Source organism: Myotis nattereri (assembly GCF_964212035.1).
Source record: "Myotis nattereri genome assembly, chromosome: 7".
In the NCBI taxonomy this organism is placed as follows: domain Eukaryota; kingdom Metazoa; phylum Chordata; class Mammalia; order Chiroptera; family Vespertilionidae; genus Myotis; species Myotis nattereri.
Window position 1 is genome coordinate 80,005,175 of NC_138082.1, and position 16,923 is coordinate 80,022,097.

Sequence of the window (16,923 nt, forward strand, 5' to 3'; positions counted from 1 at the left end):
TCTCTCATCGATGTTTCTAACTCTCTATCCCTCTCCCTTCCTCTCTGTAAAAAAAAAATTCAATAAAATATATTTTTTAAAAAATTAGTAGAGAGTAGTTAGAAGAGTAGGCTGCCCATCTTAGCTCTGCTTTCTACACTGAAAGAGACAACTGATAATACTTTGTTGATGCTTATGATCCCAGAGAAATGAGATGACATTTTTCCTAAGCTTCAAAAACTTTTCACAGCACCTGTAACCTACCCTGAATACAAATGTAGTTCTAGAAGCCGGACAAACAAAAAACCAAGCTAATGCATATAAATTTGTATTAAATTTTAGAGCAACTTTAAAATTCTTCTCAGACAAAATGCCACATTTTGAACAATACATTAAAAAATGTTTTAGTGATGGTCTAAATAAATATTTTAATATATTATCTCTCCAATGAGATTATAAATGCCTAATATAAGTAAATGCATTACTTTATCTGCTTATTATCTGTCTCCTTCTCCATTCCAAACTTATGCTCTCACTACTAGAATGTAAACTATATTTCCAGAGTAAAAAACGAGTGCTTAATACAGATTAAGCACTCTTAAAAAATTTATGGGACTAATGAAAAATTTCCTTAAAAATTCTCAGTGTCAAGCAAATACATGTGTTTCTAAGTGATAATAATCCTATATAATTGATGCACACTGACCACCAGGGGGCAAACGCTCAACACAGGAGCTGCCCCCTGCTCCCCACGGGGAGCAGGCCTAAGCCATCAGTCGGACATCCCCCAAGGGCTCCCGGGCTGCCCCCCCTCCCGAGTGCACGAATTTCATGCACTGGGCCTCTAGTATAATAATAAACATGAAGTGGCAAAGCTTTTAAGAAACAAAGGGCTGCCCATTATTATTTTCACTTCTTAACTATTTCCCTCCCCCTCTCTCTCCTGTAGTAGTTGAATTGCTTATTTTTTGGCTCCGGGTGTCCCTAAAGAAAGAGGGTACCAAGCTAAAATAATCATGGAGGGCACCCAATATTTATATATATATTCTAATGTAGCTTTGGTGTTCAAAGCTATTCAGTCCTTCCCACTACGGCTCACCTCCCTCTGCTCCATTCCTGACAAAAAAAAGAAGCACTTACCAAAGAGCTATTCATAGTTGTATCTGTTGTGCAAGCAGCAAAATAACCTTCAGCATCTGCAAACTACAGATAACAGGACAAAAAATTCAATTAAAATCATGATAAAGTAGGACTAGTGTCAGTCACAGCTTAAAAGAATAGAAAAACCTGAGTAGATCTATAATAATATAACTATTATTAACAATAATAGCAGCTAATGGTCAGTATTCAACCATGCAAGGTTGGTATTATCTTCATTTTAAAGAAACTGAGACTGAGAGATTTTATCTAAGTAACAAGAGTTAGGATTAAACCCAAGTTAGTCTAACTCCAAAATGTATGCTCCTTTCACAATACTATTATAATATTTCAGATTAGCAGGAAAGGAAAGTGAGTGGTTAGTCAAAAAGATAAATAACATCTTCGTATTATCATGGTAACAGTATTAATCAAGAATTCCCTAAATGGATCTCAGCGGCTGGACCACGTTCTGAGAAGCACGGTGCTAGTGGTGTATAAGCAGGCTTTTATTCATACCCACAGCTACCCTATCATTATCCTTGCTTAGTCACTAGAGGTTAAATAACTTGCCCAAGGTCAAACAATCAGCAGTGACAGAACAAGATTCAAATACAAAGCCCATGCTATTAAAAATGCTTGTATATCAATAAGAAAAAGTCAATGTAGAAAAATGGACAAGATATATAGACAACTGATAAAAGAATTCCATTGTGCAACAAATATATGAAAGAGTAACCCATACCATGCATACTAAACAAGATGCCACTGATCACTTAATCAAGTTGGCAAATGTTAGGGTTTTGGTAAGGATTCAATCTCATATACTGCTAACAGAGATAGAAGTTAGGTATAACTATAAGACTAAACTTATTTCTGCTATAAATAATTTTAAGTATTATTACATAAATATATAGCTATAGAAAATATCAAATATTTATAGTGGCCTTAGAATGGTGAGATTGTGGATAAATTATTCTTGTTCTTCTTGTTACTATAATTTGTCTTCAACAATGAATATTTATCACTACTACATTCAAAAAATCTTTAATATTAAAGAATGTTCTAGTAATACTAAATTACATAGAAAGTTGTTCATAACAAGTTATAAAACAGGACATAACAGTAAATTTCACTTTTGTGAAAAATGAAACAAATGCACACATGAAAAAAAACTGCAGGATATATGCCAAAATACTGTCAATAAATGGTAGAATTCATCCCTTGAATGGTAGAATTATTCCTTGAATGGTAGAATTTATTATTTTTTGACTATATTTTCTAAATTTTTGATAATGTACATGTATTCATATACATATAACATCCCTACATGTAATACTATAATATATATATATGTTTCTATAATGTCTATATATTCCTCTTAAAAATAATACATATGCACACACTTTTTTTCATAAAAGTTAAATTTTTGTGCACATATAAGTGTATACTTCCAGGCTTTACCTCAAAAAGTTACTGAAAAGCCCCTGATAAAAATCAAATGACTGTACTTCTCAAGAATGCACTCATTAGATAAGACAAGATATAATAGTATTTTAACCTACACAAAAAAATAGCAGACAAAAGAATATGAGTGACAGAGACAAAAAGTAAAACAGTACTAACCAGGGAAGGAAAGGAGGAGGGACATGGGAGTTGTTTAATAGGCAGTGTTTCTGTTTGGAATGATGAAAAAGTTCTGGAGTGGATAGTGGTGATGTTTGCACAGCAAAATACTTACTGCCACTGAATTATATACTTTTTAAAATGTTTCAAATTGCCCTAGCTGGTTTGGCTCAGTGTATAGAGCGTCAGCCTGCAAACTGAAGGGTCTCAGGTTCAATTCCAGTAACGGACACATGCCCAGACTGCGGGCTGGATCACCAGTAAGGGGCATGCAGGAGGCAGCCAATCAATGATTCTTTCTCATCACTGATGTTTCTATGTCTCTCTCCCTCTCCCTTCCTCTCTGAAATCAATAAAAATATATTTTAAAAATAAAATAAAAATGTTCAAATAGGAACTTTTGTTTTATATATATATAATCTCCCACAAAAAAGGGAAAAAGAAAAAAATGGTTAAGCCCTAACCAGTTTGTCTCAGTGGATAGAGCGTCAGCCTGCAGACTCAAGGGTCCCAGGTTCGATTCCGGTCAAGGGCATGTACCTTGGTTGCCGGCACATCTCAAGTAGGGAGTGTGCAGGAGGCAGCTGATTGATGTTTCTCTCTCATCGATGTTTCTAACTCTCTATCCCTCTCCCTTCCTCTCTGTAAAAAAATCAATAAAATATATTTTTAAAAAAGGTTAAAATGATAAATTTGATGTTATGTATATTTTACCACAATTTTAAAAAGAAAAGGGGAGAGAATAAAAAAAATTGAGACAGTGTTATATTCTTCATTCTCAAAACTTCAGTTTCTATTTCTATGAATCAGCACTGAAAGAACATAATTTGATTAGCCAAACATCTGAAACATGCCCTGAAATATGCTATTTTCATTTTAACAAATAAACCTTGAATAATTTTGCTTTTACAATCAATGGTATAACCAATTATATGATAATCATCCAGTCTACAAAAGATTAGAGATCCAGATATTACTCTTCTTCCTTACTTTCATCATCATCTCCACATTAAATGATTTAGGCTAGTTCAAAAATGTTTAACAACTCAGAGGATGTCATGAGATAAAGAAAAGAGGGTGATTATATACCTTTGATTTCTCACAAGATATTCTGATATGAAGGTGATTAAAAGAATACATTTAAAGTTTCGGACAAAAGTAGGTTTTTCTTATAATATGCTATGTTCACTCACTTAACTGAACAACTGAAAATTGGACTGTCCTTCAAGAAACTAATACATCTTTAAACTTTGAAAAACTATATCTGTCTCCAACAAACATTTAAAATTGAAAACTTACAAAAGCAGCATGCTTTCCTCGAAATCCTCTTGTACACTGTTGTCTCCATGGCTTCCAAATAATAAAGCCCAAAAGGTACAGAACAAACATCGATGTTTTTGCAAAGGTGCTGAAGAATGGTTTATTGTACTGAGTAAAAACATACTAGAGAGAAAAAAGTTACATAAACTATGAGATGACTTTAAACCTAATTACTTATCTCCAATAAAACAAAGCCATTACATGATTTTTAACTCTAAAAGTTCATTTGGAAAAGAAAACTCTAGAGGGATTATAAAAATGTTTTAGATTCATTTCTGAATATTATACAGAATTTGCCTTGAAAAAAAAAAAAAGGATAATATACCCAAACAAAGCATGAACAACTTGGCAAAAACAAGTTCTGTTCAACATTCACTGAAAACCTACTATGCAATAGTGTTTATGCTAGAAGCTAAAGAAAAATAAGACAGGCTTTCCTGAAAGGAGAGCACACATCATAACGTGCTAAAAACCATGACAGAGGTATAGAGGGTACCATGGGAATAGCAAAGGAGACAGGCCATTTTAAAGGTTATGGAAGTTTCCTAAAAGAAACTATTCTTGCACTGCCTGAACAGTTATCCCAAAGTAACAGGCAATGAAATGGAATGGTGTATGAAGAAAATTGCATGAAATTTAAAGTTATTAGGAAATTATACAAAATATGTAATCTTTGTTTAAACTGGAAATATCAGTATGGACTCATGATGTTTCCTTTCCTAAAAAAAGTTTTAGTTATCTGCACTGAAAGAACCAGAAAAAATGGCAACCATGGAGCAATGGGCACTTCTAGAATCCAGATAGTGATCTGAACCATGCGTTATTGAAGAAATGACTACATCCATGTATAGGGCAGGAAATGTACCAGATGAGCCTAGGGTATCTTGTGCCAGAAAGCAGATAGGATGTTAAAGATTAAAGAGATCATGTTAAAAGGGTATTAGAGACAACATGAAGGGGCTCCTAGTGGTCAAAGATAGGAAACTTTAAGTGTCAAAAGAAATAACTACAACTGTTTGAAACTTCAAGTATACAAAAATCCATGAATGTATAAAGATACTCAAAAAACCCTCAATAGTTACCACTGGAAATTGCTAGGCAACATTATTTTAAAATGGATAAAGGAACAGAATCAAGATTATCCAACATTTTTTCTATAAACCATGTTTCAGGATAACCAAACAATAGCTGTGAAAAAGTCTTCCTTACAGAATTCCAGCTAATAAATACAGAAGGAATGACCCTTAGAAAAATTGCCACTTTACCACTTCTAATGAAATACCCTTTCTGGGCAATAATCATAAGGATATTCAACTATTACTTAGAGGTGGATAAGGAACTTTACAGTTCTCATACTGGCATTACCCATGGTAAGACTTGCAGCCATTATGTGCCTCATGTTGTGATATGCAAGGAAGTGCCCAGTACTACCAAGGTATTTTTTCCTAAATACTGAAACTGAATCAAATCAAGACTGTACACCTATCTACCATTTTATAGGAAACTAGAGGGCCAGTGCATGGATTCGTGCACCGGTGGGGTCCCTCAGCCTGGCCTGCAGGGATCAGGATGAAAGCAGCTCTCCGACATCCCTGAGGGGTCCCGGATTGCAAGAGGGCGTGGGCTAGGCCAAGGGACCACACCAGTGCATGATCGGGGCTGGAGAGGGACCGCAGGAGGGCTCCAGGACAAGTCCGGCCTGTCTTGCCCAGTCCCAATTGGCTGGACCCCAGCAGCAAGCTAACCTACGGGTCAGAGTGTCTGCCCCCTGGTGGACAGTGTTCGTCATAGCGACTGGTTGAACAGTCGAACAGTCAGACATTTAGCATATTAGGATTTTATTATATAGGATAAAAAAGAGGAGCATGTTAAATGACACCCCAAGGACGCAATCAGTCAAATCCAGAATGTGTTATGGACTAAATGCTTGGGTCCCCCCCAAAATTCATGTTAAAATCCTAACTAACCTCCAATATAGTGATATTAGGAGGTGGAGCCTGTGGGTAGAGCCCTGATAAATGAGATTAGTTCCACATAAAAAGAATCTAGAGAGCTCTGCCTTGTGAGGACACAGTGAGAAGACTGCCACCAAGAACGAGGAAGCAGCTCCACACCAGGCAGAATCTGCCTGCATCTTGACCATGGTCTTTTGAGCCTCCATAACTGTGAGAAATAAACGTTTGTTGCTTGAGCCACACAGCCTATGGTGGTTCTGCCAAAGCACCCCAAACAGACTGACAGTGTAATCCATCCTACAGGAAAATGATAGTTTCTCCAACAAATCAATGGCATGATAAAGGGAGGGGCGTAGGGGAATACAGCAAAAGAATAAAAATGACTTAAGAATTATAACAAATGAAATGTGTGATCTTTTGTTTAGATCTTAAACTAAAAAAATGTCCTTGACATAACCAAAGAAATTTAAATATGGACTGGATATCCATATTTAAGGAATTGTAGTTAATTTTGTTAGGTATGTTAATAGCATGGTGATTATATTTTTAAAAATTAAGTCATTTTCAGTTTGAGATGAATATAAAAGAATTTTTACATGCAATCAGAAGTTAATAAGATCGGCAAAATTTGACAATTGTTAAAAGTAAATGATGGGCACATGAAAATTCATTATACTTCTTTCTACTCTGTATATATTAGATGTTTTCCATAATAAAAAGGTTGATTTTCTTTTTAAAAAATATTTTTTTATTGATTTCAGAGAGGAAGGGAGGAGGAGAGTTAGAAACATCAACGATGAGAATCATTGATCAGCTGCTCCCTGCATGCCCCTCACTGGAGTTCGAGCCACAACCCAGGCATGTGGCCTGACCGGGAATAGAACCGTGACCTCCTGGTTCATAGGTCAACGCTCAACCACTGAACTGAGTCACACCAGCCTGGCTGATTTTTTTTATTTATATATATAATTTTTAATTTCACAAGTTTGATAAGCATATCTGTACTGACGAATTAGACACATTACATATGCTCTTGGATAATGAAATTATAAAATATCCTCTTAGTAACAGATTTTACTTTTTAAAAAATAGGGACACACACACACAAAAAAAATAGGGACAGTTTTTTGTGTTTGTTTTTTACTTTGCTTAGATATGGATTGCTAAATTATAATTTAATCAGGTGCTCTTTTGCTGTAAATTTTCTTGCCTGATAAATAAGAAACCAAACTACTTAAAACTAAAATAAAAGTTTAACACCCAGCTGGGTTAAGCGCCCCCCAGACTGTTTTGTCTTCTGGACAGAAAGCATAGTGTCAGTCAATGGTGACTGACTGGCGCTTAACGTGTTAAAGATAGGCTTGTTTCTCTGTCAACATTAAAGAGATTTTTTTTTGTATTTAAAACAGAATATTAATCTAAAAAGAAGGTTATAGAAGAGTGAGGGGTATAGAAGAGTTAAAAATAAATGGTCTGTTTTACTCCAGAGCCTAATTCCAAAACGACTAAAAATTTATTTATTCATTAGATACAATGTCAATGGCAACTATTTACTTAGCTATGATGTGAGATGACCAGTAGTATCAAATGGATTCTTCTGACATGTCAGGCCATTTTATAAATGCTAGTTTATTTTTGTATATTAGCCTTGTGATTGCAACATGCAAGTTTAAATACAGTAATTTCTGAAAATAAAATTGCTTGTCTTTTTATAGGGATCACTAACCAAATAGAATAAAGTAACTGCACAAGTAGAGAGAAAAACTAGCTTGTGAATTCAAAATACCATGATACTGCCAATAGGTCATCAATAAAAATAAAAAAAAAATACAGCCATAGCTGGTTTGCCTCCTGGATAGAGCATCCATCAGCCTATTGGACTGTAGGGTCCCGGGTTGGATTCCAGTCAAGGTCACATGCCCAGGTTGCAGGCTCCATCCCCAGTAGGGGGCATGCAGGAGGCCGCTAATCAATGATTCTCTCTCATCCGTGATGTTTCTATCTCTTCCTCTCCCTTCCTCTCTAAAATCAATAAAAATATATTTTAAAAAAATTTAACTAAAGGCAATCACTGTACTTTATAGTAACGTTTGAATCAGCAGATAAAGGTACATGCAACAATCATGCCTGTGCACAACAGTGAGCTGTACATTATAACTCTGATCACGTCCACTCATTTGTCCAAAAGCATTCTTACATTCTACTAAATGGTGACAAATGGTTTTGCATCCTAGATGGCTGTTCCCCTAAAAATAGCATTTACAGAGAAATAAACTGAACTTAGAAAAACACACACACACACACAGCTTCAAATATTAAGAAAATATGCATATACTCGCTTTCTAACAACCCCTAAAAGACACAAGAAACGTGTATGAAACAACGAAGAGTATCCTTTCAGCTTCACTCTAATTCAGTATCAAAGAAAACATAAATAATTCAACCATATTCAAAACGCTGCTTTCAGTGAGCGTGAGAAGAGAGTAATGACTAGAGATCCGACAGAGGAAGAGGGATGTCGTCATTACAATGGAGCATCGTTCCAAGGCCAGCGCCACGTACCGAAGTGAGTTCTGAGGATGCGACCCAGATCACATCCACCAGGAGGAGAATGACGATGCCCAGGGCCATTCGCCGGCGCTGCGTGAAGCCACTGCTCTGGGCGCTCATTCGGTTCATGATACACACACACACCATTTGCAGTCTGTTTAGAAAACAGAGAGGATTCTTTAAAAAAAAAAAAACGAGAAAATTCGTAGGGCAGACACATCGGACACGTGTTCCGGTCTGCAGTCTGGACGTCACACCGTCACTAAAGGGCTCGGTTTACCTTCTCTTCCAGGCCTTGCCGAGGTCCTCCAGAGCGGCGCCTGCAAACCTGGCAGACCTGAGTCTACACGGCGGCGAGGAACTCAACGCACCTGACGGGAGGCGAAGAGCTCAGAGTCAGAGTCAGCGCACCTTCTGTGCCCGTCCTCAAAATGAGCGCAAACGAAAGGAAATGCCCAAGTGCGGCCCACCTGCCTGACACTCCGCCCCAGACTTCAAACTGTCATCAGAGAATTACACGGCACAGAGCACAGAAAATAAATGGGAAAGCGACCTTCCGCACGGCGCACAGACCACAGCCGGGCGCTCCCGGGAAACGGCGTCGGGGAACCGCACCGACCGAGCCCGCCCCCTCTGCGGGGAGCCCGCCCCGGGACAGGGCTCCGCACGCGCGGCTTCTGCGCGGCTTCGCTGCCCCCCGACCTCGAGCGGGGTTCGGGCGAAAGGGAGTCGTTTGTGGTGAGTCCGGGGCGCGTTTCCAGGCGCTCACGTGGTAAAGGGGAAGGCTCCTCCGCCACCCCGTCACTCTATCTGGACATTTAAACCGAAATGGCAACGCACAGGAGCAGAGAGGAAACAGCTGTTGCGGGGAACCCGCCTCCTTTTTCGGAGGCACAAGTGTGGGGCAGTGACGCCTCCCGGGGAGCGTCCACGTCCCGAGGTGGCGGCGCTCGGGCAGCTGCCTCGGCGGCCGGAGTCGCGCCCGCCGCCCGCCTCCCCGTCGGGCCGCCCGGCCGACCGTTAACGGCGCTTCGGCCGCCGCCCAGGGCGCAGTCGTGGGGCCCTGCCCGCCTACCTGGCCTTCCTGCCCAGCGGAGGCGTCGTGGCGGCACCATGAGCGGACCGGCCCGGCCCTGCCGCCGCCCAGCGCCACGGCCACGGCCTCGGACTCACGGAGCGGTCGCGGCGCCCGGCATTGCGCCGGCCGGAGGCCCAGCCCCTGAAGCCGCGGTGCCCTCCGAGCGAGGCTGCCGACGCCGCCCAGCTCCACGGGGCCCGGGAGGGCGCGGAGCGGCGAAGCGAGGGGACCACGCAGGCAGCGATGGCCGCGGAGCCGGGAGCTGGACCCTGTGCCGACCCCACCCCCAGCCGGTCGGTCCCTCGCGGCCCCGCCCCCGCCCCCGCCCCACGGCGTGGGCGCGTGATTACGTCACGGCGAGGGGGTGGTGGACTAGGGGGTGTGTCCCACGTGATTCGCAGCGCTGAGCGGGGCGCTGCCGGCGCGGGGCCGCCCAGGAGGAGCGGAGTTAGGGAGACGGGGTGCGGGGCGCGGTGGAAGGAGAGAGAGGAGCGGGCGGGCGTGGCTGGGCGGAGCTTAGGGCCGGGGGAGTGGCCGAGCTGCCCCTTGACCCCAGACTAGGGCAAGAGCTGTCAATTGTTTTACAAAGTTCCGCCCGGAACTCTTGACATTCCTGAAAGCAAAGTGGCTTGGGAGGATCTTTGCTTTCTGGAACCTTTAGTGTGTAAACTGGGTCCCAGCTGTTGGAGTTAGAGGCTGTGCAGCTTCACCTCCCTGGCCCTCAGTTTCCTCATTTGAGAAGTGGGCATAATGATAGTGCCTGATATATATATATATATATATAATCCTGATAAATATATTAAAAAAAAAAAAATATATATATATATATATATATATATATATATATAGTGCCTGATGTATATGTAATCCTGATATATATATATATGTATGTATATATATATATATATATACACATATATATATATATCAGGATTACATGTGTACAAATGTGAAAGGCTTAGATAGTTCGTGGCCCATAGTAAGAACTCCACAAATGATGGTAATTAACTATAGATTTTTTTTTTAACCATCTTTTGACTATCCCACAAGAAATAAGGTTTGGCCAGCATACTAATTTATATTTAGAAAACAAAAACTAGACAAAAAGGTTCTGTAACTTAACTTTTGTAACATCTTTATCAGATGATGGGAAGAAATTAAATTTGCTTACATCTGTAGTCACCTTTTAAACCTTGGTTTTCTGAAATTGAATACATATTCAAATGACAAAACCATACCAATGGACTTTTTGTGTTCATCCAGTAAATTATCAGCATGAAGTATCTCTAATCGTTCAGAAATCTATCATGTAAAATAGAAAAATCTTAACCATCTACTTGAATTACTAGTTAGGGAAAATTTGGTTGTATGACATTATTTCAGCATCTGTTTTATTCTTTCTTTCATTAACTTTCTTTAAAGTGTCTGGCTCATACTATGTTTAAATTATTTTGTTACATTTATGATATGTAAACTGAAAAAATCTATATATATAAAAGCCTAAGTGAACAAACAACTGATCGACTGATTGCTATGACACGGACTGACCACCAGGGGACAGATGCTCAACACACAGGATCGGGCTCCCTCCTGTCTGGATCAGGCCTGCAGGGATCAGGCAAAAACCAGCTATCCAACATCCCCCGAGGGGGCCCGGATTGCGAGAGAGCGCAGGCCAGGCCAACAGACCCCACTGGTGCACGTATCTGTGCACCAGGCCTCTAGTAATAGCATAATGAATAACTCCCAGTATCTAACAGGAACACTAGGTTCTAATTTTTAATCTGACCACAATTTGTTAATGTAACCTTGAGGACTATTATTCTCTACTTTGCCTTAATTCCCCTTCTATAAATATGCTGATACTGTTATGTTTATAAATAATGCAAATGATAATAACTCTGAATGGAAGTCCTGCAGCTAGAGAAGTAAAGAAGAAAGCACGTGGAGACTAGTAGGAGGGGCAGAGGCATGGATGGGATGGCCTGACACCAATGTGTGGTGTTTTGTTTTGTTTTGTTTTGTTTTCAGGAGGGTTATGTGGCTCTGGGGGCCTCCTGTGAGGAGCAAAGGGACCCATCCCACACCAGACCCCCCAGCCCAGGGTTCCAGAGCTGGGAAGAGAAGTCCCTATAACTTTGGGCTATAAAAACCAGCAGAGATTGTGGCTGAGTGGCACAGAAGCTGCTGGAATCGCAGGGAGTTCCCCTAAAAGGGCCGGTGCATGGACTTACTCGGACTTGATCCCTCTGAACTCCAACTCTGGGGTGAAGGCTTGAAAGGAACCTGGGACATTAGGGGAGGAACTGATTGTCTGGCATTAGAGCAAGAACCCTCGGGGGTGGCTTCCTCCCAGATGGGTGCTTGCAGGTGTCATTGTTCCTATGCTGAGACCTCCCCTGTCCCAGAGCTGACTGGCAGCCATATCTGAGTTTCCATAAGTGTGGCTCACACTGTTCACTCGCCCTGGTGATTCCCTGAGGCCCCACCCCATCTAATTTGCAGCCCCACCAAAGCTGTTTGCAACAGCTTTTCTATATGAATGGCCTCTCCTGGTTCAGGCTTCAGACTTTCCTAAAATCTCTTAAACAAGCAGCAGCTGACTTCGGAGTGCCCCATACCTATCAATAAGAGGCCCAAAACCCGGTACTAGCACCAGCCTGCCTCACCAGGGCACTTCTAAGCCCAATACAAGTAGTAGCCATCTGCAGATCTCTCTGTAACTCCTACCAGGTGACACTAGGCAGTGAATTGGTAGAATCAACATCATTAAAATGTCCATACTACCCAAAGCAATCTATAGATTCAATGCAATCCTTATTAAATTACCAATGGCATATTTCACAGACCTAGAACAAATACTCCAAAAATTTATAAGGAAACAAAAAAAGACACTGAATAGCCACAGATATCTGGAGGAAGAAGAACAAAGTTGGAGGGATCACAATACCAGCTATCAAGTCATACTACAAAGCCACTGTAATCAAAATAGCCTGGTACTTGCACAAGAATAGGTATATAGATCAATGGAACAGAACAGAGACTCCAAAAATTGACCTAAGCCATTATGCTCAAGTAATATTTGACAAAGAAGGCAAGAGCATACAATGGAGTCAAGACAGTCTCTTCAATAAATGGTGCTGGAAAAATTGGACAGATACATGCAAAAAAAATGAAACTAGACCACCAACTTATACCATACACAAAAATAATATCAAAATGGAAAAAAGACTTAAATGTAAGGCATGAAAACATAAAAATCCTAGAAGAAACCATAGGCAGTAAAATATTAGACATCTCTCATAGCAATATGTTTGCTGATACATCTCCTAGGGCAAAGGATATTAAGGAGAAAATAACAAATGGGACTACATCAAAATAAAAAGCTTTTGCACAGCAAAAGAAACCATCAACAAAGGGAAAAGGGAGACCACTGAATGAGGGAACATATTTGGCAATGATACATCTGATAAAAGGTTAATAAAATACATAAGGAACTTATACAACTTCACAATCTAATTTAAAAATGGGCAAAGGACCTAAATAGACACTTCTCCAAAGGAGGCAATACAGATGGCCAAGAGACATATGAAAAAATGCTCGAAGTCACTGATCATAAAAGACATGCAAATTAAAATGACAATGAGGTACCATCTCATACCTGTCAGAATGGCTGTCATTCAACAAATCAACAAATGACAAGTGTTGTTGAGGATGTGGAGAAAAGGAACCCTAGTACACTGCTGGTGGGAATACAGACTGGTGCAGCCATTATGGAAAACAGTATGGTGTTTCCTCAAAAAATTAAATATGGAACTGCCATTTGACCCAGTGATCCCACTTCTAGGAATATATCCTAAGAAACCTGAAACATGAATCAGAAAGAATGTATGCTCCCTTATGTTCATAGCAGCATAATTTACAATGGTGAAGATCTGGAAACAGTCCAAGTGCCCATCAGTAGATGAGTGGATAAAAAAAGCTGTTATATAATTACACCATAAAATACTGTCCAGCATTAAAAAGAAGGATCTCTTACCCTTTGAGATAGCATGGAGGGACCTGGAGAATATTATGCTAAAGGAAATAAGCCAGTCAGAGAAAGACAAATATCACATGATCTCAACTCATGTGTGAAATCTAATGAACAAAATAAGCTGTTGAACATAATAGATCCAGAGACATGGAAGCATAGAAGAGACTATGTGATCTCAGAGGAAAGGCAGGAGTGGATGGGTGGTTTAGAAGAGATCAACCAAATAACTTATATGCATATATGCATAACCCATGGACACAGCTAATAGGGTGATGGAGGCCTAGGGCATCCTTTAGAAAGTGTTGCAATACAGGTTTGTAAAAATGTGTGTATATATATACACACATATATATATATATTACTATTCTATTAATCATATATGTATTACTATTCTATATATTTTACACCATAAGTTTATAACACTGTAATCCTAGTGGCTCTGAAGAACAAAATGTTATAGAACTATGACTCAAAACATATTATAAGTCTGCAAAGGCATTGATTCCTAGCATGGGCCCTTCTGTGTCAATTGATCAAAAAGTATTTATTGATGCTCTTTTGTATAACCAGAGCTAGACAATGTGGGGGAATTTATTGACTCTGCAAATATTTATTGAGTGTCTACTAAATTCCATATTCCCTTCAAGACACTGGACCATCTTTTTTGTTGTTGTTAATCCTAACCCAAGGATTTTTTTCCCATTGATTTTCAAAGAGCATGGAAGGGAGGGAGGCCGCAGGGGAGAGACAGAGAGAAACATGAATGTGAGGGAGACACATCAAATGGTTGCCTCCTGGACATGCCCTGACCAACCCTGGACCATCTTAGAATGACCTTAACTTCAAGTATAGAGATATAGCAATAAACAAAACAAAACCCTTATATTTTGGACCTTATTTTCTAGAGGGGGGAATAGACAATAAATAAGCAAATACATAAATGAGTAAACACAGATTGTGATAAATACTCTAAGAGAAATAAACATGGAGAGGCCGGTTTTCAATGGATCTGTTAGAGGAGGCCTCTCTAAGGAGGTGACTTTTGCTCTGAAGACTGAGATTGAGCCAGTAATGTAAACATCTGTGGGGAGAGTTGCCCAATGGAAGAAATAACTGGTGGGTTTAAAATAGAAGACCAGGTGTGGCTAAAGCCTTGGTGGGCAAGAAGTACTAGATAGGAGTGGAGAGGTAGGCACCAGACAACATGCAGAGTCCTGAGCATCTTGGCAAAAAGTTTGAATTTCCTTCTTGGTGCAATGGAAAGCTTTTGACCCATTTTAAACAAGGAAGTAACAATATTCTGGGTGATTTTTTTTTAATTACTTAAACTGCAATATGAAGAATGAATAGAAGGGTGGATAAGGAAGAAAAGGCGTAATTTAGAGGCTATTGTGGGAACCCTCAGAGAGAGAACAATGTCTTGGATTTGATAAAGAGTCATAAAAATGCAAAGAAATGTACAGATCTGAGATAGATTTTGAGACTAGAACTTGCTGATAAATTGGATGTGGTATTGACAGGGAGAGTATTAAATATCATCCCTAAAGCAAAGACCATCTGCATATCTTTCATGCCTAAAAGAGCACTCAGAACATGTACATATATGTTGGGTGAATAAAACTGGTTGAGCATTTAGAAATGTGGGAACCAAACAAGAAATACAGCCCTAGCCAGTTGGCTCCATGGATTGAGCATCAGCCTGCAGACTAAAGGGCCCTAGGTTCAAGTGTGGTCAAGAGCATGTACCTCCATTGCAGGCTTGATTCCCAGCCCTGATTGGGGCAAGTGTGGAAGGCAACCAATCGATGTGTCTTTCCCCCTCTCTTTCCCTCTAAAAATCAATGGAAAAATATCCTCAGGTGAGGATCAAAAAAAAAAAAAAAAATCAACTACTGATAGGGTTTAGCAACCCAAAACTGCCTTGGAGTAAGTAGAGGAATATAAATCCTTTTAAAAACATTCTTGATTTGCCTCCTAAAAATGTATATATTTCAGCAGTGAGCTAATGCGTATGTGGATATTGTTAGGGTAGATTTTAAAACGCAGTGCCTTGAAAAATTAAAAATACCTAAAGTGCTGCTTCATCTTCCAAAGTCCCCTATATTGTGCTCGCAATAGATTTGAACTGCAGTTCAATTAAGATACAAATCAGGGACCTTCAAAATCAGAAATTTGGTGAGAAGACCACGCAGCCAAAGCTCTCTGGAAGTCCGCGTCTTAGAATGACCTCGACTTCAGCTTCGCCCCCGCCAGGGAGTTTGCCTCATTAATGTTTCCTTGGAGCAGCTGTTATCACTGAACCACGACGAGTTTTGAGGTCATTAAGTATGAAAAGGACACCCGAAATAGGAAATTTTGAAAATATGGTTAGAGTCCACTACGATTAGCATTAGCGTTTTAGCAAAAGTTAAAATAGTATTTTTTTTTTCAACAGCAGTTCTAGGTTCGTAGCAAAATTGAGAGGGAAGTACAGAGTTCCCATATATTCCCTGTTCCCCACCCATCGCCTCCCCCTCTACCAACATCCCACACCAGAAGATAGCATTTTAAATGTGATTTTACACACACACACTTTTTCCATGCCTCCCTTGCCTAACAAAATTAAAGCAATTAAAAGATGGTTTTTCCCAATGTGCATTCATTGTAGTGAAGACGGGGTCTCTCGTAGTTCAGCATGACTGACCCTTCAATGTTCCTCACAGACCAAGTTGATCATACCCCAGCCCCTCCCCATGTTCCAGAAAGCCTTTTCTATTCAGTGAGATGTGTCAGTTGCCTTCATCCCACCACCTTCCCTGCCAGACTTAAACTGTCAACGATCCTTTTCCTTAAATAAATGAAAAAATAATTTTTATGAAAACTAATTGCATACCGTGCTGGAGTAATCTGTCTGCATTTTATCATGGGTAGGGCCTTGACCTTTGATTGAAATGTTGTTTCATCATAAAGATTACGTGGAGCCAACACAACCCTTTCTTGTTCCATTCCTGGGACTATCTGTGAGGCGATTCAATATGAACATAATAGGGACACACAGCACATGAGCAGAAATCTAGGGCTTTGATTCATCAGCTTGCTTTTTATCACAGACCTGCTCTGTGCCACGTATGCTGCTTGCCACACAGTAATAGATAAATCAGAAATGGGCCCTATCTCTGAGGAGCTCACTGCTGCGGTGGTTCTCAATGACCTGATTTTAACTGCTCCCCACCCCCTCCCCCAAAAGGACATTTGGCAACATC

The 16,923-nt window shown here is 40.1% G+C and overlaps 1 protein-coding gene across 3 annotated transcripts in view; it reads right to left on the reverse strand.

The window, feature by feature from the left end:
- SLC35F5 (solute carrier family 35 member F5) overlaps positions 1 to 9,957 on the reverse strand; it is a 46,106-nt gene extending 36,149 nt beyond the window's left edge. For all 3 annotated transcript variants that reach the window (XR_013996214.1, XM_081095335.1, XM_081095334.1), the window contains exons 1-5: positions 9,643 to 9,957; positions 8,848 to 8,938; positions 8,580 to 8,721; positions 4,042 to 4,185; positions 1,120 to 1,182 (exon numbers count right to left, since the gene is read on the reverse strand). Coding sequence is in view for 2 of the 3 variants with exons in the window: in XM_081095335.1 (XP_080951461.1) it covers positions 1,120 to 1,182; positions 4,042 to 4,185; positions 8,580 to 8,721; positions 8,848 to 8,938; positions 9,643 to 9,682 (480 nt within the window). In the remaining variant the exon portion in view is untranslated. The remainder of the gene's footprint in view (positions 1 to 1,119; positions 1,183 to 4,041; positions 4,186 to 8,579; positions 8,722 to 8,847; positions 8,939 to 9,642) is intronic.
- Positions 9,958 to 16,923: the final 6,966 nt, after the last annotated feature.